This window comes from Eublepharis macularius, chromosome 13 (assembly GCF_028583425.1).
Source record: "Eublepharis macularius isolate TG4126 chromosome 13, MPM_Emac_v1.0, whole genome shotgun sequence".
NCBI classification, from domain to species: domain Eukaryota; kingdom Metazoa; phylum Chordata; class Lepidosauria; order Squamata; family Eublepharidae; genus Eublepharis; species Eublepharis macularius.
Window position 1 is genome coordinate 43,242,227 of NC_072802.1, and position 14,073 is coordinate 43,256,299.

At 44.8% G+C, this 14,073-nt stretch overlaps 2 protein-coding genes across 6 annotated transcripts in view; one reads left to right on the forward strand and one right to left on the reverse strand.

Moving 5' to 3' along the window:
• Positions 1 to 787: 787 nt before the first annotated feature.
• LOC129340942 (nyctalopin-like) lies at positions 788 to 2,002 on the forward strand. The gene has a single exon (XM_054995838.1). It carries the CDS (start codon positions 788 to 790, stop codon positions 2,000 to 2,002), a length of 1,215 nt encoding a protein of 404 aa, XP_054851813.1.
• Positions 2,003 to 7,648: 5,646 nt separating this feature from the next.
• Positions 7,649 to 14,073, reverse strand: part of PLS3 (plastin 3) — a 58,092-nt gene continuing 51,667 nt past the window's right edge. For all 5 annotated transcript variants that reach the window (XM_054996155.1, XM_054996158.1, XM_054996157.1 and 2 more), the window contains 5 exons: positions 13,873 to 13,987; positions 12,629 to 12,762; positions 11,878 to 12,001; positions 10,455 to 10,579; positions 7,649 to 9,425 (listed from right to left, as the gene is read on the reverse strand). In XM_054996155.1, the coding sequence (XP_054852130.1) occupies positions 9,293 to 9,425; positions 10,455 to 10,579; positions 11,878 to 12,001; positions 12,629 to 12,762; positions 13,873 to 13,987 (631 nt within the window). In that variant the 3' untranslated portion in view covers positions 7,649 to 9,292. The remainder of the gene's footprint in view (positions 9,426 to 10,454; positions 10,580 to 11,877; positions 12,002 to 12,628; positions 12,763 to 13,872; positions 13,988 to 14,073) is intronic.

A 14,073-nucleotide genomic window follows, 5' to 3' on the forward strand; every position in this document is an offset into this window, starting at 1 on the left:
TGGAATTCAGAGACCTACACACGGAAACGCAATTGTTTCTTTTTCAACAGCTTAAATGAATGCAGACTGTCACCTCTCTTTTCTTATATTTAAAAAATTCATTGCATTTTGCTTATTGCAATAACCAACTAATCTCTTTTCAGTCACCAATACCATAATAAGCCAGGTGGATCTGCATTCTTTTGTATTGCATAATTCTAAGACATCAAAAAGTAGAGTTTCTAATAAAGCAATGGTGTGTTTGGCTTCCTTCTCTTATCCGTGCAGTGGTGATCAGCATAACCATAGATGCAATACCCCAGACCTTAAATAATTTGTCCAAAGAAGGGCTGCTGGTGGTGCAGCTTTTTCCATTTTTCTGCAATAGCCTTTTATGCTGGCACTAGCAAATCTGACACCCCTTTTCAACCATCAGACTCAACTCTGTATTTTAAGTGTCACAGTACCTGTTGCCTGGTTTTTCTTCTTTTTACAGTGTGTGGCCCTCCACTCCTTAGTGATCTGCACGGGCATACGGCCTGGCTCCTCACAACACATTGGCTGTCATTAGACTAAGAACTTTATCCCTACCAGCAGCCATAAGCTCCCTTGAGTTCATTTCCTTTCTGCAGAAAACCTCATCGTTCTTACTGGATCCATCTGCCATTCACTGTCTTACAAAAGAGCTGCACGGCATTGTTGATGCTCTTTGGCCTATGCTAAGAACATGCTGTTCTTATTTTTTCTCTCTCTCTTTTCTGGTCCTCTGCCGTCTGGACTGGGCACCAGTCCCTCTTCTTGTCCGCCCATGTGTAAATGTTCTTTTGATGCAATTATCTACTGTAGCAGAGCTGGACTAAGAAGCCTCCCAAGAGACATCATAGCTTCTACCATCTCACTGAACCTGTCCAATAACTTTTTGCGTATCTTGGCTGCCGATGACTTCAGCAACTTGACCTTCCTCAATAGCCTCTGGCTGGATCACAACAACCTGACATTCTTGTACCCAGGTGCATTTAAGTCCCTCTACAACCTGAGGGTACTCTATCTCAGCAGGAATTCCAGGCTGACCTACCTTCATGCCAATACCTTCCAAGGTCTAGGCAACCTCATCACCTTGGACTTATCCCACTGCAACCTCTTTGAGATCCACCCAGTCGTGTTTTCCCACTTGCCTTCTCTGGAAGTGCTTGATCTGACTGCCAACAACATGCGCTACATCCCACAAGCTTTCCAAAGCCTGACCAGTCTCACAAGATTATCTCTGGAAAGGAATCACATCGAAGCTGTTGGCAGAGACTCCTTGAAGGTCATGAGAGCTCTGAAGGACTTGAACCTTCGCAAGAATCGCATCTGGGCCATCCATCAAGATGCCTTTCTCCAACTAGACAGGCTCAGAGTGTTAAATTTAGGACACAATTGTCTTTCTGATTTACCTAACCGGCTTTTCAGTGGATTAGCCCAGCTCAAGACCATGCACCTTGAGGCAAACAGATTCACTAGGATCAACTGTTCCTTTTACGGCCTGCGCAGCCTGAAGAAGCTGTACCTGAACAACAATCGCATCGCATTCATCGCAGCCACTGCTTTCTCTCATTTGAAAGAACTGAGCTTTCTTCACTTAAATAGGAACAACCTGAGCTACTTCTCCAGCCGCCTGTTCACAGAACTGCCCAAGCTGAGATATGTGTTCTTGTCCCACAACCCCTGGCAGTGTGATTGTGGCATGTTGTGGTTTGCCGTTTGGATACTGACCTATCAAGGGGTGATTGAAGGCTTACACTGCGCTTTTCCTGCAGTTCACAACACATCACTGCTTGGCCGTCTTGCACAAGATGCCTTAGCCAGCTGTTCACCTCCATTGGGGTTGATAGAGGAGGATGCCTGCGATGGACCCCACACAACTGGAGCTTCTCCTTCACCTGCTGCTCCTGAGAAATTGCTTGTCTTCCTGCTCTCCTTGCAGCTTTGGCTCTCGGCTGCTTGGTCCTTACGTGAACGACCCGATGTGGCTACTCGTTAAGGCTTTGAAAAACAGGGTCTTGTTTTCTGCATTCTGCCAATTCAAAAGGTGAGATGGATTTATCCTTTTGGGAAAGTTCAGTCCCAAAAGAAAAAGTCTGCTGTTAGCCATGGACACTCAAATGCAATTCATGCTGCAGGTGTGCACGCTAACAGGATGCTAATCTCGTTGTTTTAACTGGGGGGAGAGGGGGGCATGCACGCTTAAGCAGGTCAGAAATTCAAGAGATGGATTTCGAGACCAGGCATTTAGAAAGGTGGTGCTTGGACGTGGATGTTTGCAAGCTACCTGACTCTAGTGAGGTGCCTCTGATTCCCTGGCAGGCTGAGAGTACTCAGGTGAGCAGCAAGGGGCACAGACTACCCCTGAAGAAAGGAGTAGTGCTGGCCTAAGAAATATCACACCACACTATTTGCATTCTTGAGGTACCCTTTGGGGGACAAACTACAATAATCTGATGTATAATTTAAAATTTTAAAAAAGAACCGACACAAGGGGAGGGAAGCTGGATTGGGACCACAGCAGCAAGAGAAGCTTGTTAATTCTTCTGAGAAAAAACACTCCCCGCTCCTGCTCCCTGCCAGCTGCTTTTGCACTTAGTAAAAGACACGTGCAATACATTTGCCTTTCCCCCTATCAGGCTTAATCGCTACGTGGAAGGATTTCTCTTAAGAAACATCAAAATTGGAAAGAGCTACCCCTCCTATGGCCCCTATCCAGTTTGGTTCCCCCAAACTGTCTTTTAACCTTAAATTACATAGGGGAATGCTGGAGACATAGTTTACCTTGATTTCAGTAAGGCTTTTGATAAATTTCCACATATTATTCTTGTTGACATGTTGGTAAAATGTGGGCTGATTCCGCACACATTGGATAATGCACTTTGTCAATCGTTTGAGGTGGATTTTTTGTTCCGCACACAACAAAATCTGTTCCAAATGATCTATAAAAAGGATTGGAAGTGCATTATCCAACATGTGTGGAATCACTCGTGGTTTGGATCCTATTACCGTTAGGTGGATTTGTAATTGGTTGACAGACCACATCCACAGAGTCCTTGTTAGTGGTTCCTCATCTTCTTGGCGAAGACTGACAAGTGGAGTGCCTCAGGGGTTGGTCCTGGGACCTGTTTTATACAACATTTTTATCAATGATTTGGATGAAGGAATAGAAGGAATGCTTATTAAATTTGCAGATGACACTAAATTGGAAGGGGCAGCAAATACAGTAGAAGACAGAACCAGGATACAGGATGTTCATGACAAGCTGGAAAACTGGGCTAAAACAAATAAAATGAATTTCAATTGAGGTAAATGTATATAGGTAGGAAAAATCAAATGCATAATTATAGGATGGGGGAGACTTGTCTTGGCATTGTATGTGTGAAAAGGATCTAGGGGTCTTTGTAGACCATACAGTGAACATGTGTCAGCAGTGTGATGTGGTAGCTAAAAACGCAAATGTGATTTTGGGCTGTATCAACAGAAGTATAGTGTCCCAATCACGCGAAGTGATGGTATCGCTCTACTCAGCTCTGGTTAGAGCTCACCTAGAGTATTGTGTTCAGTTTTGGGTACCACAGTTTAAGAAAGATATAGACAAGCTGGAAGGAGTTCAGAGGAGGGCAACAAAGTTGGTGAGGGGTCTGGAGACCAAGTCCTATGAGGAAAGGTTGAAGGAGAAGAGAGAAGACGACTGAGGTAATATGATAACCATCCAACTTGAAGAGCTGTAATATAGAGGATGGCACAGAGTTGTTTTTCGTTGTGCCAGATCAAACCAAAACCAACCGGTTAAAATTAAATCAAAAGAGTTTTCAGCTAAACATTAGAATTTCCTGACAGAGTGGTCTCCCAGTGGAACAGGCTTCCTCAGGAGGTGGTGGGCTCTCCTTCTGTGGAGGTTTTGAAGCAGAGGCTAGATGTTCATCTGACAGCAATGCTGATTCTGTGAACCTAAGCAGATCATGAGGGAGGGCAGGAAGGGTTACATCAGGGCTTAGTTCTTGTGCCATCTTCTTACATGCCGAAGGTAATGCTGATTGCCATTTTGGGGTCAGGAAGCATTTCCCCCCAGGCCAGTTTGGCTATGGATCCTGATGGTGTTTTGCCATCAACTGGGCATGGAGCAGGGGTCAGTAGGGGTGTGGAGGAGGGGTAGTGGTGAATTTTCTGCATTGTGCAGGGGGTTGGACTAGATGACCCTGGAGGTCCTTTTCAACTCTATGATTCTAGGGAGATCTCTAAAATCACACGAGGCTGATTAGATGCCTGCCTGAACCAGAGCCTGCCCACACCAGGATGTGAGGCCTTAGCTAAGTGGTAAAATCACATCCTTTCTATGCAGAGGGTTCCAGGTTCAATCCCTAATGTCACCAACTGAAAAAGGATCTCAGGTGGCAGAGCTGCAAAGGAAGAGAGGAAGGAAGGAAAGTTTGCAAAGAGTTAGAGCCCATAAAATGTGAGGCTAGAAGGACTAGTGTTGTGACATCTCACAACAGAATGTACTTTTTAAACATTAGAACTGTTGTCAAAGACAGAGTCAAGCTGCAAGTGACGAATCACACTTGCCTGGCAAGTGAACAGACTCACGTGTACTCCTCCCTGTTTACGTGCCATTCACTTGCGCTCCACTTGATCAAGTGGAGCGCAAGCGAATGGCACATGAACAGGGAGGAGTACACGTGAGTCTGTTCACTTGCCAGGCAAGTGTGATTCGTCACTGGTAGCTTGGCTCACAGTCTTTCATCTGACCTGGTCCCTAAGGTCTGGAAACAGTCTCAGCCAAACAGCCCATTTGCTGGGGTTGAAAGATCTTGCCGAGTCTGATCAGCTCCCAATCCTGTATGTAATTTCCCAGGTCAATTTTACTCTACTCCTGGATCTGCTACCATTCGGCATTAAGGGAAGCGCGGAGTAGGAAAAGGAAATGAAAACGTCTTAAAAGAGCAGTCGAGGACCATAAAAAGGCAGCAAACACAAAAGGGAGTTTTGAGGCTCCAAGATCAGCACGTTTATTAAAGGAGTTTTTGTGGACTTCTGCTTCAGAAAATCCATTTGTCTTTAAGGTGTCCCAAGATGCTTCTTTGCTGGAAGAAACATTGTGACCTCCCCCCCATAAGCATGGGGACCCTGCTTTAATTCCTGCACTCTTCTGAAGACTCAACTATGAGGCTGCCCTGATTTTTTCCAGCCCCATAAATGCTACTAGTTACAAACTTGGCTAGGGTTGCCAGCCTCCAGGTGGTGGCTGGAGATCTTCCGGCATTGCAACTGATCTCCAGGCAACAAACGCACCCCCCTGGAGAAAATGGCTGCTTTGGAGGGTGGCTTCTATGGCATTATACCCTGGCTGGGGTCCCACCCTCTCCAGGCTCCACTCCAACATCTCCAGGAATATCCTAACCTGGAGCTGGCAACCCTATGAATCCAACCCCAAACAAAAACAACCAGGAATTTGGTTGGATCCTGCTGCTTAGAGAATAATGTTCTCTCTTGGGATACCAGCATCCTTAGCAAGCCTGAAAGGTACAGACTGCTGGGTATCATTTGAACAGAACTCAATAGCAAGTACTTGGCTGGTACTAAAGAAATGATTTGAAGAATAGAACTTTTGTGTGTGTGATAAGACTATGAGAAATCCAGACGAAACATACCCATGAAGCTGTGCTACAACCAGCATGAAGACTCAGGCTGGATGCAACTCTCTTGTTCTAATCTGAGCAGCTGAAGGGGCTAAACCATTCCATTATGCCTGGAGATTTGCAGGCGATCTTTTTTAAAACACTGGAATGAAGCTGGGGGAGAGGATTGCCATTTACTTGCAGCAGCCATGCTGGGGGTAGAAGTATTCCGCTTTCCCCCCACCTGTACCATTTTCCAGATCAGACATTCACAAGTTTCTCTTTGCCCTGCAAGGGGGAAAAACCACCGGTACCTACTTTTGCTTTGTTCTTTAAAGCCAAGGGATCAAAAGCAGGTCTCCAGGTACAATGTTCCATTTGGTTGTTTTCATGTTGCTCCATGGACAGCTCCTAGAAAGGTGCTGGCTGGCCCCCAGCTTTCTAAAGCAGCAATTCCTGCTACATTTCATTCCCACCCCCACCCCCCGGCCAGTCACTCTTTGCATTCTTGAACTGATGTTTTCAAGATCTTGCCTTGCTCTGCAGCTGCCCTGACCATGGGAGGCCCACCAATGTCACTGAAGCCTGCCATCACCTCCACCAGGAACCTCCTAAGCCCCTAGTGTATGCCCCCCCATGCAGCTCTCTTGCTTGCTAGATAAGAATGTCATAGAAAGATAATGATGAATTATGATCCAGGCGAAGTACAACCCACCCACAACTGGCACCCACCCCAAGCAGCTTTCCTCCAAGCAGAGAGACAAATTTCACCAGGGAATGTGACCTCCTGCTCCCATGCTTAGCTGCCAAGCTGTCTTGGCGCCCATGTGTTCCCTCCCCAGCTGTTAAGATAAACCCCGCTGCTTTGGTATTGCCCAGCAATGAGAAGATGTAAGAGGACCAGAAAGGCTTTCTTGAATTGCAAGAAGGCTGAGGAGGAGCGCCCCCTGGTGCCCTCAAAGGTTTATAGCAGCAGGATCCACCTTCGCCCCAAGTTGCCCTCTTCCCAAATTCAGTCTCATGCCTTGTATTCAATTGGCTGCCTGCAACCTTCAGCGATGCTCATTAAAACAATAAATACAGATGAGCATGTGTCTGCAAAATATATGGGGATGGCTAATTGTTGCTTTTAAGGGTCATGTAGAAAAGGGAATCCCAGCAGTTGCTGCTTTCCTTTTCTCCTGTATGCTAGGCTGAGCCTGCTGTAATCCCCTCTTCTTTATAAGCATTGCAAGCAAACGAGACTCATCCTCCTTTGCCTCTAGTCACTGTGGGTCAGTTGGGGGACATAGTGGAAAAGGCAGAGTTTAAATGGCTCTTCTTCCTCTTCTTTCTTGTACCTTCTCTGCCCAATAAGCTCACTGGAGTCTGTTTGTCTCCTACCCTTCTCCCAATCATATTGGAGTGATTTTTCCTTCTGGACATCCTCCAAAAGATCTTCACCTGGTCCAACCTGGTTCCAAAGAAAAGTTTTAGGCTCTTTTCATTTTTATGGGCTGAGGTTAAGTTTTGTGTGGTCTGCTCTGTAGATTCAAAACTCAATTCATGGAGCTTAAAAAAGTGTTTACTTAGGGCTCGGGACAACTAAGACAGAATTAATCCACATTAAGCAATACTGAGTCCACACTCTTGCTCAAGAATGCAACAAGGTGTCCCACTGAAGCAGACCAAGTTTCATGAAGTCTGGCATTTGAAAGTGTCCCACTACTGGCTGGCCCAAGAAACCCATTGAGGTGTGTTCTAACTTTCTACCTGTCCAGTTATATACCACATTGTAGTGATGATCCTTTATTGGGATATTGCATGGATGCTGGGCATCTTTTCTCCTTGGATGTTATTCTGAGGATCGTTTCACACATCATCCGGCCCCATCTCAGTCTTGTAGGGCCATTGTCCCCCCTTCTCCCCGGTGCAAGTAAATGGAAGTGGCTCTGTTTGAAGCTACCTGTTAGGCTAAAACTCATTTTTTAATCTAACTCAGCCTGGGGCAGCCTGATGCAAAGATGTTGGTTGACAGAAATCAGTTTGGCCTTATTAAAATGATTTTATTTCATCTACACTTTTGCCGTCATAGTACATTGCTTGGAAGATCCAGGGAGACAAATAGGATCTGAAGGATAAGCTAACAGCTTGCCAAAGCCAAAGTACACTTGATCCTATGGATAAAATGCTTCCCCCCCCCCCCCGCTCTTTGGTGACAACATTTTGTTTATTTATAAAAAAATACTTTCTTAAGTTTCAGCACATTCCGCTCTTCAAGTTACTGGTCCCTAACGTTTATGGAGCTGGCCTGATCCCATCCATCAAACACTTCTCACACAGTTTCACATACTTCTAAGAGCACTTTAAATAATTAAAAATCCAAAAAAAAAGGAGTTTGTCGTGGGAAAAGGAAAAAAAATACTATCTCAGCAAACAACAGACCCAAGCTATGGTACAAAAAAAATTGCATTCATTCAGTTCTCTGGATTTAATTAAGCCATTGGCAATGCAGTAGCCTTGGAAGGTGATACTTCTCACATGAAGAACTTTTTATAAAAAGGACATAGCAAAAATAAACTGGCTATGCTTACGTCTGTAAAGTAATCAAAAATATTGCTAGGCTGTACAGGAAAAACGAGCAGCACCATGAATGAAGAATACTGCAGGAAGACTGATCTTTGGAAGTATCTTCCCCCCACCCCCACCCCTCACACACACTCTACACCCTTCGACATCTGTGCCGTTGCCTGAACTATGCATATGCTGGGATGTTGTAGAAGTGCAGAAAACCCAAAGAACCTGGTTATTGGGCACAAAACCCCACTTCCTGAGAATCAAAGCTTTAATTATTTACGCTTCTATTTCTTGTGGCGGTAAAGACATCTTGGAAGTGAGTGGGTGTTGACTGCTTAAAATCTCAGAAGCCTGAAAGGAGGCACAACAGGTTTTCCTGTTTCTGTAACAGTAGGGTGTAGGGGGGCAGGGTTAGCGTCAGAGTCTTGCATAGCTCCCCCTGACTAAATTAAGCAAACTAGTTAAAACTGCAGAATAAGTTATGCAAAACAGAAGTTATGCAATTGCCCAATTTGAAGTTCTAATTTTTGCAGCACAGAACATGGCTTACACCCAGCCCCAGCTACAGCCTTTGTAACAACTGAGTGACAGCAAGCTCAATGAAAACTCAAAGCCTTCGCATGCCTGGACCATGAGATTTTTTTTTTAAAAAAAAGCCTTGTTTTAATTTGTAAGAACCGAAGAGCGAGATGTGTCTTTCTGAAGACTGGTGCCAGCCACCTCTAGCAGCTCACCAAAGAACTGAGCATGTGTGGGGAGAAAACTTTGGTCATCATCCTGGCAGGCTGCTCCAGGAAGCTGTTCTGATTCGGATGCATTTCCACAGGCACGTGAGGAGACAAACCTAACAAGGAAGTGTCAACACAACGCCCGGAACTCCATGGAAAGAGGTTCTGTGAGTTAACACTCCCCTTCCCCAGAAATTCTCTCTGCATTCCTGCCTTGCAAAGCGAAACTCTGAGTCCTTTTCTTAAAAACAAACAAACAAAAAATAAACAACCGCTTGGACAGTTCTTGAGGGCTGACAGCACTTCAGGCTGAAAAGGCTGATCCCGCAAGACGCGAGCCGAAGGGGAGGTGGACGTTTGGGCGCTTTGGTGTGGAGCCAGGTTTTAAACTCTCTTCATTCCTCGGCCCATCAAGCAAGCAAACACGGTCATCACCATCTTGGGCTTCACCTCTACGAGGTCTTCGGGGAGAGCATAAACTCTGGCACCAATTCTTCTAGCCATTGACACAGCATACCTGATGAGGACGGAGATGTATTATATTGTTAATACAGGATATAATGCAACATACCTTGAAAATAAAATTTGTTCTGGATCCAAAGACTATGTTATTGGGTATTTTGCCCCATAATTTCCCCCAAAGTTTTTAACTATATGATAAAGGTGGTCAGAGTGATATTTGCAGCCAAATGGAAAGCTGATTGTTGTCCCAGGCGAGAAGAATGGGAAGACAAAACTAGCGGATTATGCTACAATGGCCAAACTAACAAACTATACCAATGGAAGTCCCATATCAGAATTTCAAGAAGCTGGGGGAAGTATTATGCATATTATATTAATTAAGATAAGACGTGGAAGAAGTTTAGAAGAAAATAGCAGAAGTGGTATAACTTAATGTAAACGGAGCAATAAGACTTTGATTGAAATTTTATTTAGATTTGAAGAATTAGTTGAATTTTGAGATCTTTAGAATTATTGTGAAAGTGTATCTATTTTCTTTTTCTTTTAGCGTATATATCTTTTCTTTTATCTGTTTATATTCTTTTTTGTAATCTGCAATATGTTTTTCTGCTACATTTTATATTGCTTAAAATTAATTTTTAAGAGAGATATTATATTGTTGACTTATATATTTATACCTCGCTTTTCTACCCAGTGGGGACCTAGTGGCATACGTGCTCTCCTTGCCTCCATTTTATCACCTGCACAACAACCCTGTGAGGTGGGTTAGGCTGAAAGAGCATGATTGGCCCAAGGTTACCCCCCAACCTTCCTTGACAGAGTGGGGATTCAAACCTGAGCCTCCCTGATCCTAGTCCGACACTGATTATTATGCAACACTGGCTCTCTTGGCAATTTTAAATGCGAGCCAGTGTGTGTGGTGGTGAGTGTCAGACAAGAGCTGGTGAGACAAAGTACAAATTCTCACCATCAAATTCACTGGGTGATCTTGCACCAATTCATCTGGCTCAACATAACATACTCCAAATGGGCAGAACTCTTAGAAATGGGAGGGCAATCATCAATAAGAGTTGTAGAGGCTTACTTGGCATTACTGTGTTTGTCTTCTTCTGATAGATCTCCTGTCTTTACAAGGTCATAATTTATACAACCAGGTTGAATAGCATCAATCAAATCCACAACTGCCAAGCTGCTGCTGATAGTCTTGTCCTGGCAGAAAGTAAAGGAAGGCACTTTAACATTTTGAGGGGAGAAGGGAGGGGAAATGATATGCATACAAAAACAGAGATGTTATACAGCAAGTGCATGAGAAAATACACTCTGGAAACAAGGGCAGCAGTTGCATCTGGAAGGAACTAATGTCTCCTGGGGCCTCGTTCTCCCTGAAGGGCTAAACTGTGTGTGACTCTATCACTTCAGGCAGCAGATGGGAAGGGCACATGATTAAAGCATACGCCATACCAAATAAATAAATCCCCCTTCATAGAAAACTAGCATGATATAGAGGGTTCTATCCCAGCCTTCTACTTGACATGCTAGTTTTCTATGTGCAAGGGATTGGGGGATGGGAACATGCATTCAACCTTCTAAAATCCTCCCACTTCCCACCTGCAAGGATGCAAGCCAGACACATGGGTTTATCACTTCAGTGAAAACTAGGACTTGGGGGTAGATGTGTGTGCTTTAAAAAAAAGCCTGTATTTTTCAGATTCGGGTCTCCAGAAAGCCATAAATATTGGTATTCCAGATATCTGGGTCTGCCAATACTTGTTTTTGTATTTGGATTTTTTCAGAATTCTGGATATATTTGGCTCTATTTTTCCTTCTGGGAGAATCTCTCCAGGGAGCGTGAGGGTCTCTTTGTCATGCAAATGGCACCAAAATTGCAACAGATCAGGGGCTGCCTGTCCACTGAAGATTATTTGGGAATGCCAATACCAGTATATCCAAGAATCCTGGATTTGATTGGGATTCCCAAATAATGGCCGTTTTCACACTGTTTACCTTCTCTTGGAACGACCCTGAACATCGCGCAAAAAATGCGGAAGATCGTATTATCTCGTGCGAGATTTGCATGACATCGTGCAAATCTCGCACGAGAAAATGCAGTCTTCCGTGTTTTTTGTGCGATGTTCTGGGTTGTTCTGAGAGAAGGTAAGCAGTGTGAAAATGGCCAATGCCGATCAAGTATTTTTCTGGTATAATTGTGGACTGTATATACTGAATTAAACACCCCTAAATGGGGGCTGCGGAAAGACTGAAAAAACTGATCACCACAGAAGTGCAAGGGCCAATGGCACAGCATGCCTGGTGTCCTTCCTATATGTAGGTGTGTAAAGACATGCAGGACAACAAGTGGGTTGGCATCTCCACCAAGTGGGCATCTCCACCGAGTGTTATAGCCAAGGTGTTTTCAGACACAGAAAGCCAGCCTCCCTTCTTTCTCAGTTTGTAAAAAAGAGGGAAATTAAATGCCTATGCCCATGTGTGCATGCACACACACCTACCTTAAAGCTCTGAATGGAACTCGATTTCTCCGCTTCCCTCAAGGTCCTGTTCACCCAACTGACAATGATATCATCATTGGCTTTTTGACCATCTCCAAGATCCTCAAGGACATTCAGGGTGTACCTGGGCACAGAAGTGAGACACTGTTATCCCCTGAGTAAAGACAAGGAAGGACTTTTGAATAAAACTACCTTCTAGTTTGGAGCTCAGCATCAAGGAAGTGGGTCGGCCAGCAAAAAGAATCCCAACACCTGCTGCTCCCTGAGATACTTTAATTAGAGGTGCTGGGGATTGAACTTTGGGGCTTCTGCATGGAAAGAATTGCTGAGCAACACACTCTCCTCGTGGCTGTTTGTGTACGAGGGTGGGGATAGGAATATGGGTTGTTTTCTTGAGATAGGACCAAATTCTCTTCTTGCTGGTGATGGTGTTAGTATCTTGGTGCTGGTACTACTACTGCTGAGGCACAGCAAGATAGCCCACCCACACCAAAGCGAGGTGATGGTAAGATTGTTAGGATGAATTTCTGGGTCTTTTGGGATATCATCCATGAATGATGGCGGTTTTAGGCATATCAGGATCTACGGATGGGCACTTCTGGATGAGGCTCATGAAACAGCCTGGTTAACAAATGCAAAAACTTCTTCTACCCACACCTGTCTTTGGAAGCAGTGAGAGTCTCCTACCCCCTGCCCCCCAGGCTAGGGAGCAGCATGCGTTTACTCATCTCACACCACAGTTTGCTAATACCTTCTCATCAACTGCCAGACTAAAGCCAGCGTGAGGGTTGGGTTCCCGTCGTTAAGATCCTGCCCACCAATGCCAACCAGGGAGAACTTTGCCGGGTGCTTCCCCAAGTCTACGGCATAATTACAATTTTCTAGCTGTATGGGAGGAGGAGGAGGAGGAGGAGATGGAAAGGAGAGAAAGCAACAAATAAAATTTTGTGCCATGATATTCTACAAGGTGACAACATTTAAAGACAAATAGCAAAGGCAGGAGTGTCAAGCTGCATATTGTTAATGAAGCCCTAAACTACAGGTTGTAGAGACAGTTTGAAATAAGGTGGTACATTAATTTTAGGAAAGAATCATGCTCTGAAATAGACTACCCTGTTTTGGAGCCACATCTGAAGGACCCTTAAACAAAGCAAGGTCCTCCCAAATCACTCCAAACCACCGCATGAAACTCACAGGGAATGGAGAGGACTGCCCTGCCCTGGTAAAAGCCATCCCTGTCAAAATTGGGCCCTTTTGTTGTGCAGGGGTACACAACTCATTCACATGGGCCATAAGGGATCTTGACTGGCACTAAATGTGACAACATCCGTCTCCTTGAGTTCCTCTTGACCACTGGGAGGGTTAGACTTCCACCTCGGCTGTTCTCTGGCCTGTAAGATGGCGTTCTCCCCCTCCCATGAGAAACGTCTTGTGTTTGTGAGCACCCAGGAAGAAATCTCCCCATTGCTTCACAGGGCCTGCAAACGCCTCGTGGTGTTGTGATCTCTCCACCCTGGAAACTCCTCGTCAGGTCTGAGTGGACCAAATGAAGTAACAAATCAGCAACAACCAAAACAAACGAAATGAATATTCTCTTTTGCACACCCCTAGCTTTAACCCTGAGATTCCTCAGAAGCTTCTCAATGAGAAAATGGTGAACAAGCTCCACTGAGAACAAGTTTCTCAATGTCAAGGCATCCAGAGTTTTCAATGAGAAGATGGTGAACAAACTCCACTGAAATGCAGCTTGCACAACACAACTGATCTCCCTTTGCAATCTGGGATTGGTGGGTGTGTCCTAGAATGCGGGCAGTTGATGCCAGGCAGCAGTGAAAGCCAAGAAGTCTGTCCAGTGGCTGCCCTGAAACTTGCCCCAGAACCTTTTGCGATGCATGGGGTCTCCTCAGCAGACAAGGCAATGAGCAATGCCTTCCTGGAAGGCAGAAATTTGAAATGAAAACCCCACTGCATTTCAGCAACCAACCACAGTGTTACCTTTTTCATGTTTGCTCCAAGTTTTGGGTACGGGGGCTTGTTGACTTTATTCCAGTCTACAGGAACTTTGATCTTTTCGTAGAGCTGTAAGATCACCAGTGCATCTTGCAGGTCTCTAAAATGGAGAGGAGAAGTTAGCAAGGCCTGCTTATGAGCACTGTGCTTGTTTGTTGTTTTTAAGCTCTGTTTTCAGACGTCATT

Bases quoted from the DNA above. Each gene is read 5' to 3' on its own strand.
- LOC129340942 (XM_054995838.1), top strand. From the start codon at position 788: ATGTGTAAATGTTCTTTTGATGCAATTATCTACTGTAGCAGAGCTGGA.